The sequence below is a fragment of the Anguilla anguilla genome, chromosome 9 (genome assembly GCF_013347855.1).
Source record: "Anguilla anguilla isolate fAngAng1 chromosome 9, fAngAng1.pri, whole genome shotgun sequence".
In the NCBI taxonomy this organism is placed as follows: Eukaryota; Metazoa; Chordata; class Actinopteri; order Anguilliformes; family Anguillidae; genus Anguilla; species Anguilla anguilla.
In genome coordinates, this window is record NC_049209.1 from 29725683 (window position 1) to 29742767 (window position 17085).

The following is a 17085-nucleotide window of genomic DNA, read 5'->3' on the forward strand; positions in this document are numbered from 1 at the left end:
CAGAATTGATTACCATACTTCAGCCAATCATCAATATGTTTGTTTCATAAAACTGTTTCATGTGGTATCCATTTGCTAAGGGCTATTATTTGAAGCAGGAGAAATAAAAACTGAAGTGATTGTGGTGGTTATTTGGGGTAAGGGGTGATTTATCATTTTGAACGTGTATATATTTGCCTGAAGACAGGATATCGATTGGTTCTGCTTCGCACCCACAGCACCGCCCTGTGGAGGAGATTGGAATAGCAGGAGATGAAGCGACCTGAATGCCGGCTGGATTATCCAGCATGCAGCCTAACCAGGACACACAGGGGAGGTCATTGATAACGAGATTAAACTCTAAAACCCACTCATTAAGCAAAAAGATTAACTCTAGCTGTGTGTGTGAGTGGGTGTGGGGGGGGGGGGGGGGGAAGGGGGTGTTAACATTGTCGTCGTCACCATTGTAATAATCGTCAACGAAATAAGTCACACCAGAAGCATCCAGCTGTGACGAAGGGTGGAACCCGACACACAGTGACCCACTTCTACTAAATCATCCCATCCTAAAACAAACTGCAGAACAAAGAACTTGTGCTGTTTTCACAGCCATATTTTTTCTGGTGAAAGACAGATTGAAAGGGTTCACATGGGGGCATGCTCTGTAAAGGGTTATGAAGCTGGCCGGCCACAGTTTCTCAGTAGGTCTAGGTTGGAATTGGACCTGTCCAGATCATGTTATTTTACGAAGAATTACACCTGCTATTTTAGAGAGTGAGGGAACCTCAATGGAGCACAGTGACTTGCTGATAATGTGTTTGATGGATGGGCTGAGAGCAGTAGTGCATGATTTGACGAGAGAGGTGGGGACAGTGTCAAGCACACAAGTGGTGCTCTCCACAGGCTTCTCCTGGGAGAAATAACACACTGAGATTTATTTCGCTGAAAGTAAACGGAGTTCACAATTGATAGAGGAGTGCGGTGCTACGTGTGAAGCTCAGCTTTTCATCAGAATGTTGCTGTTCAAAACCCTAGCTTGGCTCTGTAACCTAACAGCTCTGGTCAATATGAATGTGTAAATGTGCAAAATGGAAATGTCAACGAGGGGAATCATCCTGGGGAAGGGAGTCCGCGAAGGAAAGTCATAATAACGGTGCGGTGTGCAGAGATGCGTTCGCCACAAGAGGGCGCCCTAGTTCATTTCTTTCTGGCTTGTATCGTGAAATCCGTTACGTTGCGATAAACTGAAAAATGCAATCGTTAAATATAATTGGCTGCCATTTACAAGTTGTTTTATGTGTATTTCGCTTATGTAATACACTTCCTTGTGTAATATTTGTCAGTGAGCTGCCATCCATGATTTGTCGCTCGACTAGGGACTCATAAGTTTCAGCAGTTAAAGCCTTCTAATAATAATAATAATAATAATAATAATAATAATAATAATAGTAATAATGATAATAATAATAATGTTTAATTTAGTAGTTGGTAAGTTTCACACCATACAAACAAATACGAATATACCAAACGCGTTCCATATTTATTTATTACGTCAACTATCGCGAATGTTGTTTATATATGCACAATTTATACACGCTAGAAACGAGTCAATAAAGACATTTTCAGTTTGCCTAAAACGAAGACAAGACGTTTTTGGCTGGGGGTCTCCACTGGAAAGCTATACAAAGTCATAAGACAAATGTTGGCATCAAGTTTAATTTCTATTAGATAGCAATTTCCGCAAATGCCAACTTATTTCTTAAAAGCTTTAAAAATCTAACTCCATTGGATGTTTCACAGGGTCAGGCAGCGACGTACCTCAGGTTCGACTAGGTCGCTACATCTAGTTCATCTTTGTTTACACTGGAAATGCACTTTGCTCGCACAGTAATACGGGTTACTAACCCTACGCGCAACAAGACCAGACCATCTACAAAACAGGGAGTGGGTACCATCAATGTCAATCAAGAACGTTGGCTATTGATCAGTGACAGACTTGCAACGCCTACTTTACAGCGGATTACTATTGGATAAAATATTGTCATAGAACGTCTTCACTTTTTTTTAAAATATAAAACTAAACTCGAAATTCGATAGTTGGTGTTGCCGTAGTTGGCCAATTGTCCACAATGATTGGTTTATAGCAATGTCAATCATCTTGGACATGCCAGTTCATCCAATTAAAATGGAGGAATTCTGTATTTTTTTCCTCCCACTCAGGACAGACGTGGGTCACGTGTTGTTTTTGCTGGTCCGTAGAGATGTGTACTGTGAGAGGGGGAGAGGTAGATAGGCAGCAGGCTTGCGAGATTGATAATAGAAACGGGCAAATGCTGTATGCTAGCCACGTAGCAGTTGTTTCGTGGAGCGAGTGCTGGTGATAACCTGCAAAATACAAGAATAATAATTAGAAGGGCGGACGGAGACTCTGTTTGGAAGGAAGATATCGTGCTGCAGCTGCACATTTCCAGCCCAGAATGGGGTGTGCGTCGATAACGGTCGTTAAGCTATAGTGACCTTTAGTAGGGTGTTTAATTGCGCTATCTCATGGAAAATTTGACAAATTATCAAGGAAGCAGTGGCGGTATGTTGATGCTGGAGACTCAGCAGCGTGGAATTGGGACAAAAACAACCACAGTTACGGTAAGCGACACCTCAGCCGGGGAACCCCCATTGCCTTTAATTAATATCGGCGGCGCTCGCTTGCAGCACCAGCACTCATCACACTCCTCCGTCCATCACCCCGGACTGCAACCGAAGGATCAGCATCATCACCGCCAGCCCCACCATTTACCGGAGGAGAATTTTCAGGAAGATGCTGTCAGAAAGCGGTCTACATCTTCGGTAAATCTGAGTCACGAAGACGCCGTCGCCGCCGGGCATTCACTTGCTTCCACGGCAGACTCGGCGTTCACCCCCGCCGCTGTTTTTACGGATGGGGTGGAGGCTGATATCTGGAAGTGCGGGTATCTGAGGAAGCAAAAGCACGGCCACAAGAGGTTCTTCGTGCTGAGGGGCCAGAGTCATGCAGGGCCCAGCCGCTTGGAGTATTATGACAGCGAGAAGAAATTTCGGAATAGCCTCCGCTCCGCCGCCGGGGCTGCAAGCGCTGCTCTCACGCCGAAGAGGGTGATTTATCTGTACCAGTGTTTCACTGTTAACAAGAGGGCAGATGCTAAACACAAGTATCTCATTGCTCTGTACACTAAGGATGAATACTTTGCCATGGTCGCTGAGAATGAGCAGGAGCAGACAGACTGGTATCTGGCCTTGAGCGACCTGATGAATGAAGGTAAAAAGCGTCCAGTTGACCCCGACGAACTGGACGACGGCTACGGTGTCGTCCCTCCCAGCGCTGGTTTTAAGGAGGTGTGGCAGGTGAGCGTGAAACCCAAAGGGTTGGGCCATACAAAGAACCTAACGGGAGTTTACCGCCTGTGCCTGTCTGCAAAGAGCATGCACCTGGTCAAGCTGAATTCCGAGATGCCGTGCGTGAACCTGCAGCTGATGAACATCCGCCGCTGCGGCCACTCCGAAAGCTTCTTCTTCATCGAGGTGGGGCGGTCTTCCTCCACCGGGCCCGGGGAGATCTGGATGCAGGTGGAGGACTCGGTGGTGGCGCAGAACATGCACGAGACCATCCTGGAGACCATGAAGGCACTGAAGGCCTTTGCCGAGTTCCGGCCGCGCAGCAAGAGCCAGTCCTCGGGCTCCAACCCCATGGCCTTCATCACCACGCGCCGTCACCTGGGCAACCTCCCGCCCAGCCAGACGGGGCTGCAGCGGCGCTCGCGCACGGAGGCCGCGGCGGGGACCCCGCCCACCAGCAAGAGCGGCGCGGGCAGCGCCTACCGCTTCCGCACGTCCAGCGAGGGGGAGGGCACCATGAGGCGCCCCTTCCGCTCCGCCACCGGGAGCCTGGCTCACGTGGGCTCCGCCCGCGCCGGCCCGGGCCGGCAGGAGGGCAGCGGGGGGCGGTACCCCCGGACGCACCCCGGCCCCTCCTACCACATGCGCTCCGCCTCCCTCCCCGTCTCCCACTTCCCCTCCACCACCAGCCCGGTGAGCGTGTCCAGCAGCAGCGGGCACGGCTCGGCCTCCGACACGCTCACGCGGCCCTCCAGCTCCTCCGTCTGCGGCTCCCCCAGCGACGGCGGCTTCAACTCCTCCGACGAGTACGGCTCCAGCCCCTGCGACTTCCGCTACTTCCGCGTGAGGAGCAACACCCCCGAATCCCTGGGCAACACCCCTCCCATCCAGGAGGAGCACTGCCTGAGCGACTACATGGCTATGGACAGGTACAGCGGCTCGCACCCCGACGTGGGAGCCAATGAGGAGAGGCCCTCGTACTGCCAGGCGTTCCCCTCTCGGCCAGCAGGGGGCAGCAGCCTGGCTGCGGTGCAGCAGAAGATGACCCAGACTGCTTCTTTGGATGAGGGCGTTGCAGAGGCCGGCTCTGCCCTCTCGTCCTCCTCGAGGCCGGGCTGCGGGTCATACTCCGACGCGTACTGCCAGGCGGAGCTCCCTGCCGTCTCCCAGAACCACCGCGGCCCTGCCAAGGACGACGGCTACATGCCCATGATGCCAGGGGTGGTGCCTTCACGGGAAGCCGATTACATGCCCATGCTGCCGTCCTCCTCCTCCTCCCCCGCCCGTCCCGGCGGGCATCCCCCTCAGTCGGACTCCCCGGGCTACATGATGATGCTGCCCCCCGGCCGTGCCTCCCCAGCGTGGAGCAGCCCCCGGGAGGGCAGGACCCTGCCCGAAAGCGACGAGTACATGGACATGTCGCGCGGCGGTCCGGCCGACAGCCCCGGCTCCCCCAGCGCATACTTCTCCCTCCCGCGCTCTTACAGGGCCCCGGTGCGCCAGGGTGCACAGCTCCCCGCGAGCTCCCCAGCCCCGCCCTCGCTTCCGCAAGACTCGCCTGTGCAGCGCCCCACGCGCCTCTCTCTGGGCGGGCAGGGGGGCGAAGCAGCACCCGAACCCCCACCCGAGCCCCCCTCCAGCCCGGGCGAGTACATCAACATTGAGTATCGAGCCCGGCCCTCGAATGCACCTCGCGCCCCGCCCACAGAGGCTCCGCCTTCTCCGAGCCCCCACCGCCGCTCGCCCCTACAGGAGGACTACCTGAGCCTGGACACCAAGGCTCGCGCCCCCCGCCTTTCCCTTGTCGCCCCATGGAACCCCCCCAGCTACACCCGTCCCATCGCATGCACCCCAGCCCTTGGTAGCAGCGGGCGGGCAGAGTGCTGTGAAGAGGCGGACGGGTCAGACAGCGCCCCCCAGGCCGAGCCGAAGTTGGTGCGCGCCACTCCTCAGGGCAGGAGGAGACACAGGTCCGAGACCTTCACTTCCTCTGTGGGTGGAGCCAGCCCCCCAGCCCCGCCCCTGGACCCCGCCCCCTCCACCACGCCAGACGCCGCCAGCCCCCGCCAGGCAGAGGGCGCCAGGTGGCGCAGCTCCGCCTCCTTCGACAGTGTCTGGCTGCGCATGGAGGGCGTGGCCTCCCCCAGTGACCCCGACGGGGCCTGTGGCACGGAAAGCCGAAACGGCCTCAACTACATCGCCCTGGACCTGCGGGACACCCCCACTCCGGACCCCCCTTCGCCATCTGTGCTCGCCCCCCCGGAGAACGGGGTGTACGCCAGCATAGACTTCTCCAGGTCCGATCACCTGACCACGGCGACCTCCAAAGGTTTGTTATGCTTCTGTCTCCCGTTTTGCTGTAAGCCCAATCAGAGAGAGCAAGAGGGACCCAGTGACCTCTGACCCCAGCACCCCACTTACTGAACCCTCGAGCAGCTTACAGTGCCGAGATTTAGATGCTAAGAGGGTTATAAAGGTGGAAGCACTTGCACTTTGCAGACATGTTGAGTTGGCATGTTGAGCTGGATCATGGTTGTATTTATGTTGAAGTGCTGACATCACTTGCTGTGTAGGGTTTTTTTTTGTGGAGTGTTACCTCTATGCACCTTGCTTTGGGTGATTTATTTGTGCTCCCTGCATTCATGCTGTCAAAGGGTTATACTCCAGCACCCTTCACTAGATAATCATCACTTCATCATTCCCTCCCCATTTATCATGTACCCTATTACTTGCTGGAACTGTAATTGAATGCAGTTTTCTGGAAGAAGTTGGAAGTTTATGTATTCACAGCGTAACTGTGTGGTTGGCCATAGCATGAAACTCCGAAGCTCTGAGCAGAATGAGTTATGATGGTTGCTTGGTGCTTCCAAGAAAGCACATTGCTCTCGTCTTGTCTGTCTTTAGAGCGTTAACGACTGGGGTACCCCTGTTTGGGCGTTACTGTCTTTTCTGCAGGAAGTCAAATAAAAATCCTGTTGGCTGTTTCTGTTCTGCAGTGCACCTGTGGCCTTAGTCTGTTCGGTGTGTTTAAAGCAGGGTAGATGTTGCAGTGAACATCATTTGTCTTTTTAAGATTATTTTTATGAATGGATGTCTTTATTTTCTGCGATACTGCTAGACGATGCTAGATGAATGATCAACAGGGCAGTTTCACTGCAGAATGCTGTTTTTTAAAACTGGTTTGAGAAATTCAGTGTACGCTGCATTAGTTTGATTTGCATGTTGACATACATGTGTGCACCGTATGTGTGTGCGTGCGTATGTGTGCCTACGCGTGAGTGCGCATGCATGGATGCGTCTGCACACGTGTGTGTGTGCGTGCGCTTGCGCTGTCTGTTTGGGGACACGATGGTGACGTCTTGTCAGTGATTGCACGGCTGTTGTTGCACATATGGGTGTCATGGCTGCCTCTGGCGGTCTTGTTTTTATGTTTCTGTTCCATCACTGATGGGAGTGTGGAGTCTTCTGTGTTGTGGATGTGAGGGAGGTAAAATCACAGGTGGTCAGTCACGATTATGCGTCTAATCACCAGCATATTTACAAATGTATTTCTCCATCCGTACAGTTCCTTGTTCCACAAGGGGGGAAAAAACAACTTTTTTCCCATTTTGTTATTTTGAAATGGGAAATAATACTGGCAGTATAGGCTAAGGCCATCAATGCAAGTGCAGCATAAGCTCAACCTGCATTAGACTATGTAAACAAGACAAGAAAGAAATTAATCATTAATTTGAACTAAAAATGGTCAGTTCTTGAAAGAATGGTAGTTTCACTTCAAAGTGTCTATTCTGGTTCCAGGTTTAGACACTGACCACTGCAGCACTGTATTCTTAACTTTGTGTCTGGAATTGAAGCGAGTGCATCGATTAAAGATAAGCAGTTAGACGTTGACCAAGGAAACCCAGAGAAAGATAACATGGGGCGAAGCGTGTGTTCAGAGCGAATCGGAGAGGGTGGATTTTCTGTGTATTCAGCGAGGGACCATTGAAAGGCCAGGCGCACCTGACTACCCACCTCAAATTAAATGGCCGCTAGCAGTGTAAGGGCTTCCTGCAGAGTATTCAGCCCAGGAGGACCACAGGGCTAAATTGCCCCTCCACCTAGCCTATACTTCACCCCTATCAACAAAGGCCACACGTGGAGACAAATGTTAGGCTATAGTAACTTAAAATTTAGCATATAAAAAACTTGAACTGAAAGTGAGAAAAGCACCATACCAAAAGTAATTTTAGCAATTAGGCTAATAATAACCCACCCTTGTCAAATTCTGAACAAAGTGAAGGAGGGAAGTGTAAGATGGACATTGTTAACAAGCTGACACTGCTAGCAGGGACACCAACTGGGAGTTGAGCTGCACATTCTCCACATTTACGGGGTTAACTAAACCCAAGAAAATTTTAGTACGCTTTCAGGTGGTAAAAAAAAACGTTTTTCTTGAATTTTTCCTCTTAGAAGTAAGGCGTGATTTTGTGGACACCTGTGGTTGTTCATTTGTCACAGTTTTTGTTGCTGTGCTCCGTAACACTGGTGGACTAGCTTCTCGTGCAGTAAAACATACTGCACTAAAACTTCCGAGTTGGCCTTCAAAAAGACGCCATCACTGTAACACTGTTGGTGGGGGCATTTTGTGCTGGGCGGGGTGGAATAGTTGAGGACAGTTTGTGCTGGGTCAGGTGATATTGTTTGGGGCAGTTTGTGTTGGGCAAGATGGAATAGTTGGGGCTAGTTTGTGCTGGGTGGGATGGAATAGTGGGGGGCAGTTTGTGCTGGGTGAGGTGGAATAGTTGGGGCAGACAGTGAGGCAGAGAGCTTTTGCCATAGAGGTACTTTACAGAGGCACTCCTGACAGGGAGTGTAGTATCTGATTATTTCTTCATTATTGACCGATCATGTGTGTTTGTTTGGCATGGTCCCAGGCTTTGCATCACCAACAGTACTCATACAGGAAGAATACGAAAGATCAAAGAATGCCATAGCTCCAACATCACCACTCGCTAACACACAGAATTTCACTACCAGCCTCTTCTCAGGTCAGACAGATCATTCGACAGGTCAAAGTTCAATCGCTGCAGTGCTCGACAGAGGCTCCTGAGAGCCAAAAAGAGCAGTGAAGGATCACCCGGATCAGTTAGCCATGTCCTGGCCAAGAGTCTGTAAAACAGTGTGTTTTTTTAAAACAGTGATGCTGTGTATTAAAGTCCTTCTTAAGAACATTCCTTGAGTTTGTTTGGATTCCAGCCATGGTTGCCTTCTGTGAACGAAGGTAGACTTTATGTATGATAAGCACATTATTATTATTATTATTATTATTAGTATTGTTATTATGATGTTATTATATAGGAATGAGATAGTGTTTTGACCATTAGCTTACTATGGGAGCTCCATGGTAAAACCAGTAGCAATGCTTTTCATGGACACTGCATGGACCGTGAATCTGTGGCTCCTGGAACAACCCTGCAGGTAAACCTGGGGGCTTACAGCAGACCATCAGCTGCTGCACCTGTCCTGCCCTGACCCTCAACCTTTGACCCCTAACCTCTGACCCAGCATCACTTGAGCCCTGTGTCCAGCAAATGAATATGGCGGACACTGCTGTGCAGGAAATAGGCTGCTCGCTTGGGGTCCCAACTAACTCATGCAAGAAATTGAAACATGCACAAATCCTAGTCCTGACCACAGAGTAAAACCTGTGGCACTTTAAAGGGATATTTCACATTTTTATAACATAATTCAGTTTGTGGAGCCTACCAATTGTATTTGCGTAGCATGAATACTAGCAACATCTGCTGAATTCAGCTATTCTTCAAATTAGCTAATATTTTTAAAGCACAAACTAACATGGAGGATAATAGATCCATGAAAGAGAGCTCTAGCATCAAGAGTTTTCTGTTTGTTTTGATATTTTATGTATTTTCATTGTTTTATTACCTTATAAAAGAAACAGTTCCAGCAAAAAAGTTTTATTTTACCAAAATCCTGCACATGATATTCACTTGAGCACATGCTATTTTTTCTACAGTTTGTGATTTAAATGCATCAAACTACTTGCTGTATTTCTGCACTGTTGTCGGTCTGAATATAGTTCCTCACTTCATAGCTAACCTAAACCTGAAAACAGCTTACGAACAAAAAGTAAAATAAAATATTGCATTGATCTAATATCCTCAGTAATTACTTTGTGCTTTAAAACTATTAGCCTAATTTTGGTGAGGTCCAAAAAATGAATGGGCATGAATTGGGAGCCTGACACCCAGGAGGAACGACGATGCGGTCAACAGAAGCATCTGATGTTACTAGTATTCATTCATTGTAAATACAATGGGATAGGTTCTACAAAATTGCTTGTTATGAAAGTGTGAAATATCCCTTTAAAGGTGGTTAATCCCTGTAATAAAGTGAGGAGAGCATGACTATAATGGTTTGCAAGAATAAAAAACTGCCAACTGTTGATTGCTATCCTTGTTTGACTGGCGTTTCCATTAAGACCATACAGTGGTAATATGAAACACGTAAGGCCTCACAATATGAAAGCAGAGCCACCCTTGTAGTTCACCTTATTTACATGTCCATCCAGGTATAATTAATTGGATGCTTATTATTATTAGCAACACCTGCTCATGCATACTTCGCTAATATCGTTTCCAGTTTGAACATGACCCAACACTGGAGTTCCAACTTGGATTCAAGCTTGCAGCATTCAGGTTTTGGGTTCCATACCCACAGGGCCAGGATTTTATGAATGGCATGGAATGAGTACATTGCATTGGTGGGATGGGTTTGGAATTCAGGTTATTTTATATACATATTGTGGAATAAAGAGAAAATATGGGTGTAAGGAACAGTTAAAAATGTGAGCTGTCTCTTTAAAGGCATCCTGTGTACTGAGTACTCTGTTGTTATCAGGTCAGTCAAATTGCGTCTGAACATCTGTGCATCACCCTAGAGCCCCACAATGCATTGCTGTTGCAGGAAGTGAGAGATGTGACTTGTGTGAATGCTGTAAATTTCCTAGACCTAAGCCAGGCCCATTCTACACCTCCCTGGACAGGCATGTTAGCACGGGAAGATGGACAGCACCACATAGCCAGATGAAATCCCTCCTGTCTGCTGACATTTCCTCTGAAAGCCTGCTTTACTGGAAATAGTTATTCAGATTTAATCTCTCAGCTTTGCAGCAGCCAGAGGTCATGGAATTCCGCCGTTTTACTGGACTTAAGAAGTAGTGATAAAATCTGACAATTCATTGTAATTCTGATTTGCATATTGCGCTTTTGGCATTAGTGCTCATGTTGGCAGTTTTGACCATATGCAGTGTAGACTACAGTAAAAACAGGTTTTCTACTGTAGTGATTTGGACCACACAGATCTGAGCTGTCCTGGTCTTGGTCTCCATTTGATTAACGTTGTACTGGTCGTTGTACAGATTAACAATATCTCTCTCCCCCTCTCTCTCCCTCTTTTTCTTTCTTTCTCTGTCTCTGTCTCTCTCTCTCTCTCTCTCTCTCTCTCTCTCTCTCTTTCTCTCTCTCTCTGCAGACTGAAGAAGGAGTTTCCTGGGAAGTGGGTTCCTCCGCATTGGGGGGGGGGGGGTCAGATTCCCACTCCATTTTCAGCACCTTGTTACCCTGAGCAAGGGGTCATCGGGGGTCACGACGACGAGTGTGGGCTGGGTGTCAGGTGACCCAATCCCATCTTGTGCAAATTTCCCGCTCTAAGATTACTACACTCCATACCTCCCATCTGAACAAAAAAATCCACCAAAATTCAACCTGATAACTGACACCTCACACAGATAGAATCAGTCCCGCGTACGAAACTGGCTGAACTGACCTTACCCGTGTTCCAGGCCTTGGGGCTTAGGTAGGGAGGATTTACTACACACATCACATATCAGGCTGCATTACTGTGGGTTTCTGCTGGGAAGGATCTGGAGGGCTTTAGTTTTTACTTAGACTGATCTCTTTTGCTAGGGGGCACAAACTTGCATTCAGTGTTCTTCAAAATAAGTATCGGGTGAATATGTTTGAAGGCAGCGCCACCCCTTGAGGGAAACCAGCCTTTGGGATTTGTGTTGTGCCGGTAGTGAACAAAGAAATGGAAATGCTCCTTTGCCCCAACATTGAAAGGTTCTGGTGGTTCTCTCATTTTTAGTGTTGGGTGACCTGAGGCAAGGCCAGTGTCAGTCACTCCTGATGACCCAAGTGTTTTTGTAACCACCTCCTTCCTTCAGTGGGAGGTGTCCTTCAAGTTCTCCATGCCCCTCTTCACAGAAGGCGAGTAGTCTCCAAGTGGTTTGAGAAGCATAGCACTTATTTTATCCATATGATTCACACGTGACTAGTTCAACCCCAGGACGTCCTGTAATGGTGTTTGTATGAATTGAGGGTAACTGCAGTGGAGCATTCTTATTGGGTAAAACGATCCCTGCTTTTCCACCCCAGTCACTGAGATGTTTAGTCCAACGTTTGGTGGCCACCTGTGTCTCTGGCTTCTTCTAATGGGTCAGTTGTCAGGCATGGCTGTAGCCTTTCCCCTGGTAGGACATGGATGCAACTCTTTTTTTTTCTCCCCTCCATATTTGGTAAAGTCGCACGCAGATTCGGAACACTTGTGACTTCTGAGAACCATGGAACATAACTGATGCTGGTTGGTTAAACCAGGGTGTGGATGATCGACCAACAGCTAACCAAGGCCTTTATGTCCTATCATATAGATAGCCGGTGATTAGCAGGAATTCCTGCTTTTTGGACACAACATTCCCATTGATTTCTAATGGAGATTAATATAACATAGGCCTATAGCAAGCAGTCTTAAGAAATGCAGGTACACTTATCAATCAATCAATCTATCAATCTCATGTATTTGCGATTTTTTCCTCTTCTGAGTGCTTTGATTTTTTTTCCTTCTGTAAACTGGTCTCCATGCTCAAGTTATTGAGTTTATATTATTTCGAAAACAACCATATCTCTTCTGCAGAGTCTCCACAACAGCCTCCATATTACCAACAAGAAGAAATTAGCGCCAAAATTCTGGTGAACAAACTTGCGTTTACGAAAAAATGTCTGTTCATATGGGATTAATACATTCTAAGGTACTGAGTTTGACTGAAAAACAGTAGGTAGTTTGGGCTGGAATTTTTATTGTCCCGATTTGTAAAAATTATGAACACGGACGATTGATACAGGATTAAAGTCACTGGAGCAAGAGGTAATAATTACAGTTTCAGGATGTCCTGGGGTAAAACTAGTCTCTTGTGAATAGAATAGTCCCCCTCCAGAATTTCAGCAACACTGTTAGATGCCACAGTGTGTACAGGCCATTCTAGACATACACCCTATTTAGCCTCTTTACATTAGCTTTTCCATTTTTTTGTTTCCATTTATTGTATACTTGTTTCGTTTAGTAAGATGCTTTGAAGCCGCACTTAAAGGATGAATTTATTGTACATTTTTACACTCAGTCTGTAATATGTGATATTAGCATCTGTGTCAGGAGAATGTTTTTAGAGGGATGTTGCTGCAGATCAGCACACCTTTCTCCAGGTGTAGCTTGAACAGCCAGCTTGAACAAGCACATTTCCTGTGTCATTCGACCAAAACTACATACTACATGCATGTCTTTTTCACACAAACTGCCACATGCAACCAAGAGTGCAACCAGGTCCACTGTCACCACCTGTCAGATAAAAGACATGGGGGTGGGCGGGTGGGGAGGGAGGTGTTAGCTGTTTACTGATAACTGCTGCTGAAAACCAAACTGGTATTTTTTTTCTGTGTTTCATGCAAACTGTGCCATTCTGTTGTTTCCCACCTGTCTGGGAGGACTGTCTTCTGTCAAGTGTGTCAGTCAGCCTTTCTGTGGTGAGCCTGCTGAAGTGGCTCTCCCTCATGAAGGAGACGTCTATGGTACTTCCTGTTCAGCCACCTGCCTGCATGGTACGATACCCAACTGCCTCTTGTTGTGCGGTTGTTCTATTTATTTTTTTATTTCTTTTTATCTAATAAGGAAGCTTGAAACTTCTTAGGAAATGTAATTTTTTTCCCCAGTATGTGGGGTTCCAGTACGTCAGCAGTGAAGGTACCTGTGATAACACAGTCAATGGTACAGAGAGAAAAAGTTTTTTTTCTCCACTGTGAATCCTTGTCTTTTTCCCACGTCTGAGTATTGTTTTCCTGTAATTAAGGGCTGTGGTCTTGTGTCAGCAGACAGATATCGGATCACTGCCTCATTTGTTCAGTCAATGTATTGTATATTTAAAAGAATTTGGCCAGGATACCTGTTTTATATCTATTTTGTTAACCTTCTACCTTTAAAGATAGTGTTATGATTTAAAATTACAGCACTGATGAAAAGTAATGGTAAATAAAAGTTTATAACAACAACCTCATAATATAGATCCGGAGGCTCGCTGGTACTGCATAAATATTTATGCAACTTCTGTTTTTGACTTTTTATTATGTCCGTAGTTTACAGAGGAGAGATATTCTCAGTCATTAGGCATTGTGTCGGTTTGCTCTATCTTAAGGAAAGAGAATACAGTTACAGGCACTGGGTCAATTTTCTTCGCAGATGAGAAAAAGGGAGGGTTTACTTTGAGAAAGAGACATTTTGCAGTTTTGTACACTTCCTGTGCGCTGTTTTATAACTCCCACAATGCATTGGCTGGCCTGAAGTATAAATGAGAATGAGTGCTGTTGTTTCCAATGGTATTTGATTGGAGGGAGGACTGCTATGTAAATGGAAATGTGGAAACGTGCTCTGTATGTTCGAAGAAAATGAAATTAATAATAATAATTATAATTATTATTATTCTAACTGTTCTTGGCTGTGTCTTCCACTGTAAATAACTCTCGCTGTTCTTTCTTGTCAATTGCGGCATGTGCCTCTCTATATTTTTCCCCAGAGAGATGGTGGATTGCAGCCAAGGAATTCTGAGCATTGTACATAGAGTTTATATTTATCTGATTTTATTTTTTGTTTTCTTTTTTTGCTTTCAATAGAGCTATTGCAATAAAATGTGTAATGTATCAGAAGATTTTTAAGGCCTGTTTGTCTGGTTTGTGGTGACCTTTAACTCTCTTAATGATGTTCCCCCCACACACCCCTTAAAACAAAGGAACTGACCATTCACCTGACTCTTTCAGAGGATCAATTCACAATGTGTTTGGCAGTGCTGAGCACACTAGTCAGTCTGTCCTAGCTCTGCTTTAATAACCCTGGCTATGTCCCTCATAAGATGGTGGTACTACTTCTACACCCTGAGAGCTTAATGAACTGCCTAGTACTTTTTATATCTATGGTATACGTCTATAAGTCTGGCTGTGAGTCTGATATTTAATTTGACTATTTTGATGAGATCACAGCGTGTTGCAGCCCTTCTCACAGAGGCTGGAGTTTTCTTCATCTTCTCTGTGTTATTTTGAGCAGTCTGTTAGTCATTTTATAAAAGAACATTCAGACAAAAGTGTGAAACAAATATAACACTTGCAGTTACAGACATGTCAAAAGAAATGGGCAAAAGAAAAAAGGAGAGAAGACCTAAAAATGCAGCGATTGACTCACGCAGATTTGTGCTAGCTCCAGGTAAATACTAGATTGCACACTAGAATCGGATGAATCCAGCACACAACCCTACAGACAATCCAACATGCTGGATTCAAAACTGCCACCACCAGATGTCCAGTTAGCCTTCTCAAATACCTGCTCTCTTTTCGGTAATGCCCTTTCATCAAATTTGGGACAAGGTCACGTCCTTTATCCCATTTTGGGTTGGAGGTGCTTGTGTGTTGTTATGGCATTCAGAAAACAAGTATGTGTGTTTGTGTGAGAAAGGTGAGTTAGCATAGGTGGAAGTATATAAATGGCACAGGTGTGTAAGATCAAGTAAAGGTGGGTGTGAATGGTACAGGTATGTAAACTCAGGTGAGTGTGGGTGTGAATGGTACAGGTGTGTAAACTCCGGTGCGTGTGGGTGTGAATGGTACAGGTGTGTAAACTCAGGTGAGTGTGGGTGTGAATGGTACAGGTGTGTAAACTCAGGTGAGTGTGGGTGTGAATGGTACAGGTGTGTAAACTCAGGTGAGTGTGGGTGTGAATGGTACAGGTGTGTAAGCTCAGGTGAGTGTGGGTGTGAATGGTACAGGTATGTAAGCTCAGGTGAGTGTGGGTGTGAATGGTACAGGTATGTAAGCTCAGGTGAGTGTGGGTGTGAATGGTACAGGTATGTAAGCTCAGGTGAGTGTGGGTGTGAATGGTACAGGTATGTAAGCTCAGGTGAGTGTGGAAATGGTATGTGTATGTATGTAGAGCCATAGTCACACATTTTTTCAGGCTAACATACAGTAATTTTTCCAGAAAGTGTTATGCGATGTTCAGCAGAATGGACGGCACTCTACCCCTTTATGTGTTCGCAACTATTCCACATGGTATATGAAAGTATTATCTGCAACGCTAGACCATTTTCAACTTTTATTTTTATTTCCACCTTTAAAAGTCAACAACTGGGTAATAAACATGAAGAAAACAGATTTTTTAAAAGAATACATATATGACCCTAGATCACTTTCGAAAGGTTTCAACTGTCAACACAAATGGTTTGCTGTTATTGTTCTTGCTGTCCATGTTCATACTATGTACAGAGATAGGGACAGCAAGACAATGGCAAGCAAACATACACATTCTAACATGTATGGGTTTATATTATGACCATGGTCACTTTTTCATTGAAATGAGATCGAACCCCCTTAAAATCACATTAATAAAACAGAAAAAAATATTTTAAAATGCGGATCAGATCCTTACTGTGGCATTTTGTTGACAAAAGGCGATCAGACACCTTTTTATACCACAAAATGGTAAATAAAAAAATCTAAATGTGTGACAATGTCTCCGATTTCTTGAAAAAAAAAGTTTCATTTGTATACCCTTTGTTTATACAGTATGTATGTGTGTGTGTGTGTGTGTGTGTGTGTGTGTGTGCATACGTGTGTTAGAAGATTTTAAGTAAATATGTAGCAACAATTAAAACAGTAAAATGTGTTTCATGTTCTGCACTATAAAAACCATTTTACACAATATACAGATTTCATTAATTACAAAACAGAAAGGAAATGCTTGTATGTGAGAGCGCAGCAGTGTTGATGCCATGAGAAAACAAAGCTATAAAGAAATTAAACAAAAACTCTGAAGTACAAGAATAAAAAAGCAGTCACACTAGTCTTTTCAGTGCATGTCCTCTCTCTGGTGTCATAACTCAAAGTGCCATGTTGGAGACAAGTCCTCTCCTATCAACAGCACCTTGTAAAATGTGTACAAACATCAAAATAAAAAGAAAAAAAAAGTATATTGAAAAGGGAAAAAAAACGCCCCCAGAAAGAGAACAGAAAAATGCACCTTTATCAGACATCAACGGCACCTTTTTTGAGGTAATTAATTTCATAAAATGGTTCCGCTCGTTTTCAGCTTTATTGGTTTGTTGCCGCGTTGTACAGTAGCACCATTCAGTTGGGATCCAGACGTCACCGTGGCGATGCCGGAACCGCGCCCACCGTCCGAATATTGGTCCTCATGGCTGTTTGCGTTTGTGCCCAGTGGATGGCGCTCTGGCGTTACGTCCTCTTCATACACACCACGCAGCGGCTGACGCGCGTGCGCAGGTTCCCTTCCTTTAGCGTCTCCGAGGGCGGTTTCCTACAGCGGCCCGCGGAGACGAGAGAGAGGAGGGGTGAGGAAAGAGAG

At 46.2% G+C, this 17085-nt stretch overlaps 2 protein-coding genes across 2 annotated transcripts in view; one reads left to right on the forward strand and one right to left on the reverse strand.

The window, feature by feature from the left end:
* The first annotated feature begins 2187 nt into the window (after window positions 1–2187).
* Window positions 2188–14383, forward strand: LOC118234975 (insulin receptor substrate 2-B-like). Its single transcript, XM_035431877.1, has 2 exons — window positions 2188–5677; window positions 10885–14383. The coding sequence occupies exons 1-2, from the start codon at window positions 2527–2529 to the stop codon at window positions 10887–10889; spliced, it is 3156 nt and encodes a 1051-aa protein (XP_035287768.1). The 5' UTR covers window positions 2188–2526; the 3' UTR covers window positions 10890–14383.
* A 1523-nt stretch (window positions 14384–15906) lies between these two features.
* The window catches only part of LOC118234968 (collagen alpha-5(IV) chain-like), a 39347-nt gene continuing 38168 nt past the window's right edge, over window positions 15907–17085 (reverse strand). Inside the window, exon 50 of the mRNA XM_035431865.1 lies at window positions 15907–17037. Within this exon, the coding sequence (XP_035287756.1) occupies window positions 16956–17037 (82 nt within the window). The 3' untranslated portion in view covers window positions 15907–16955. The remainder of the gene's footprint in view (window positions 17038–17085) is intronic.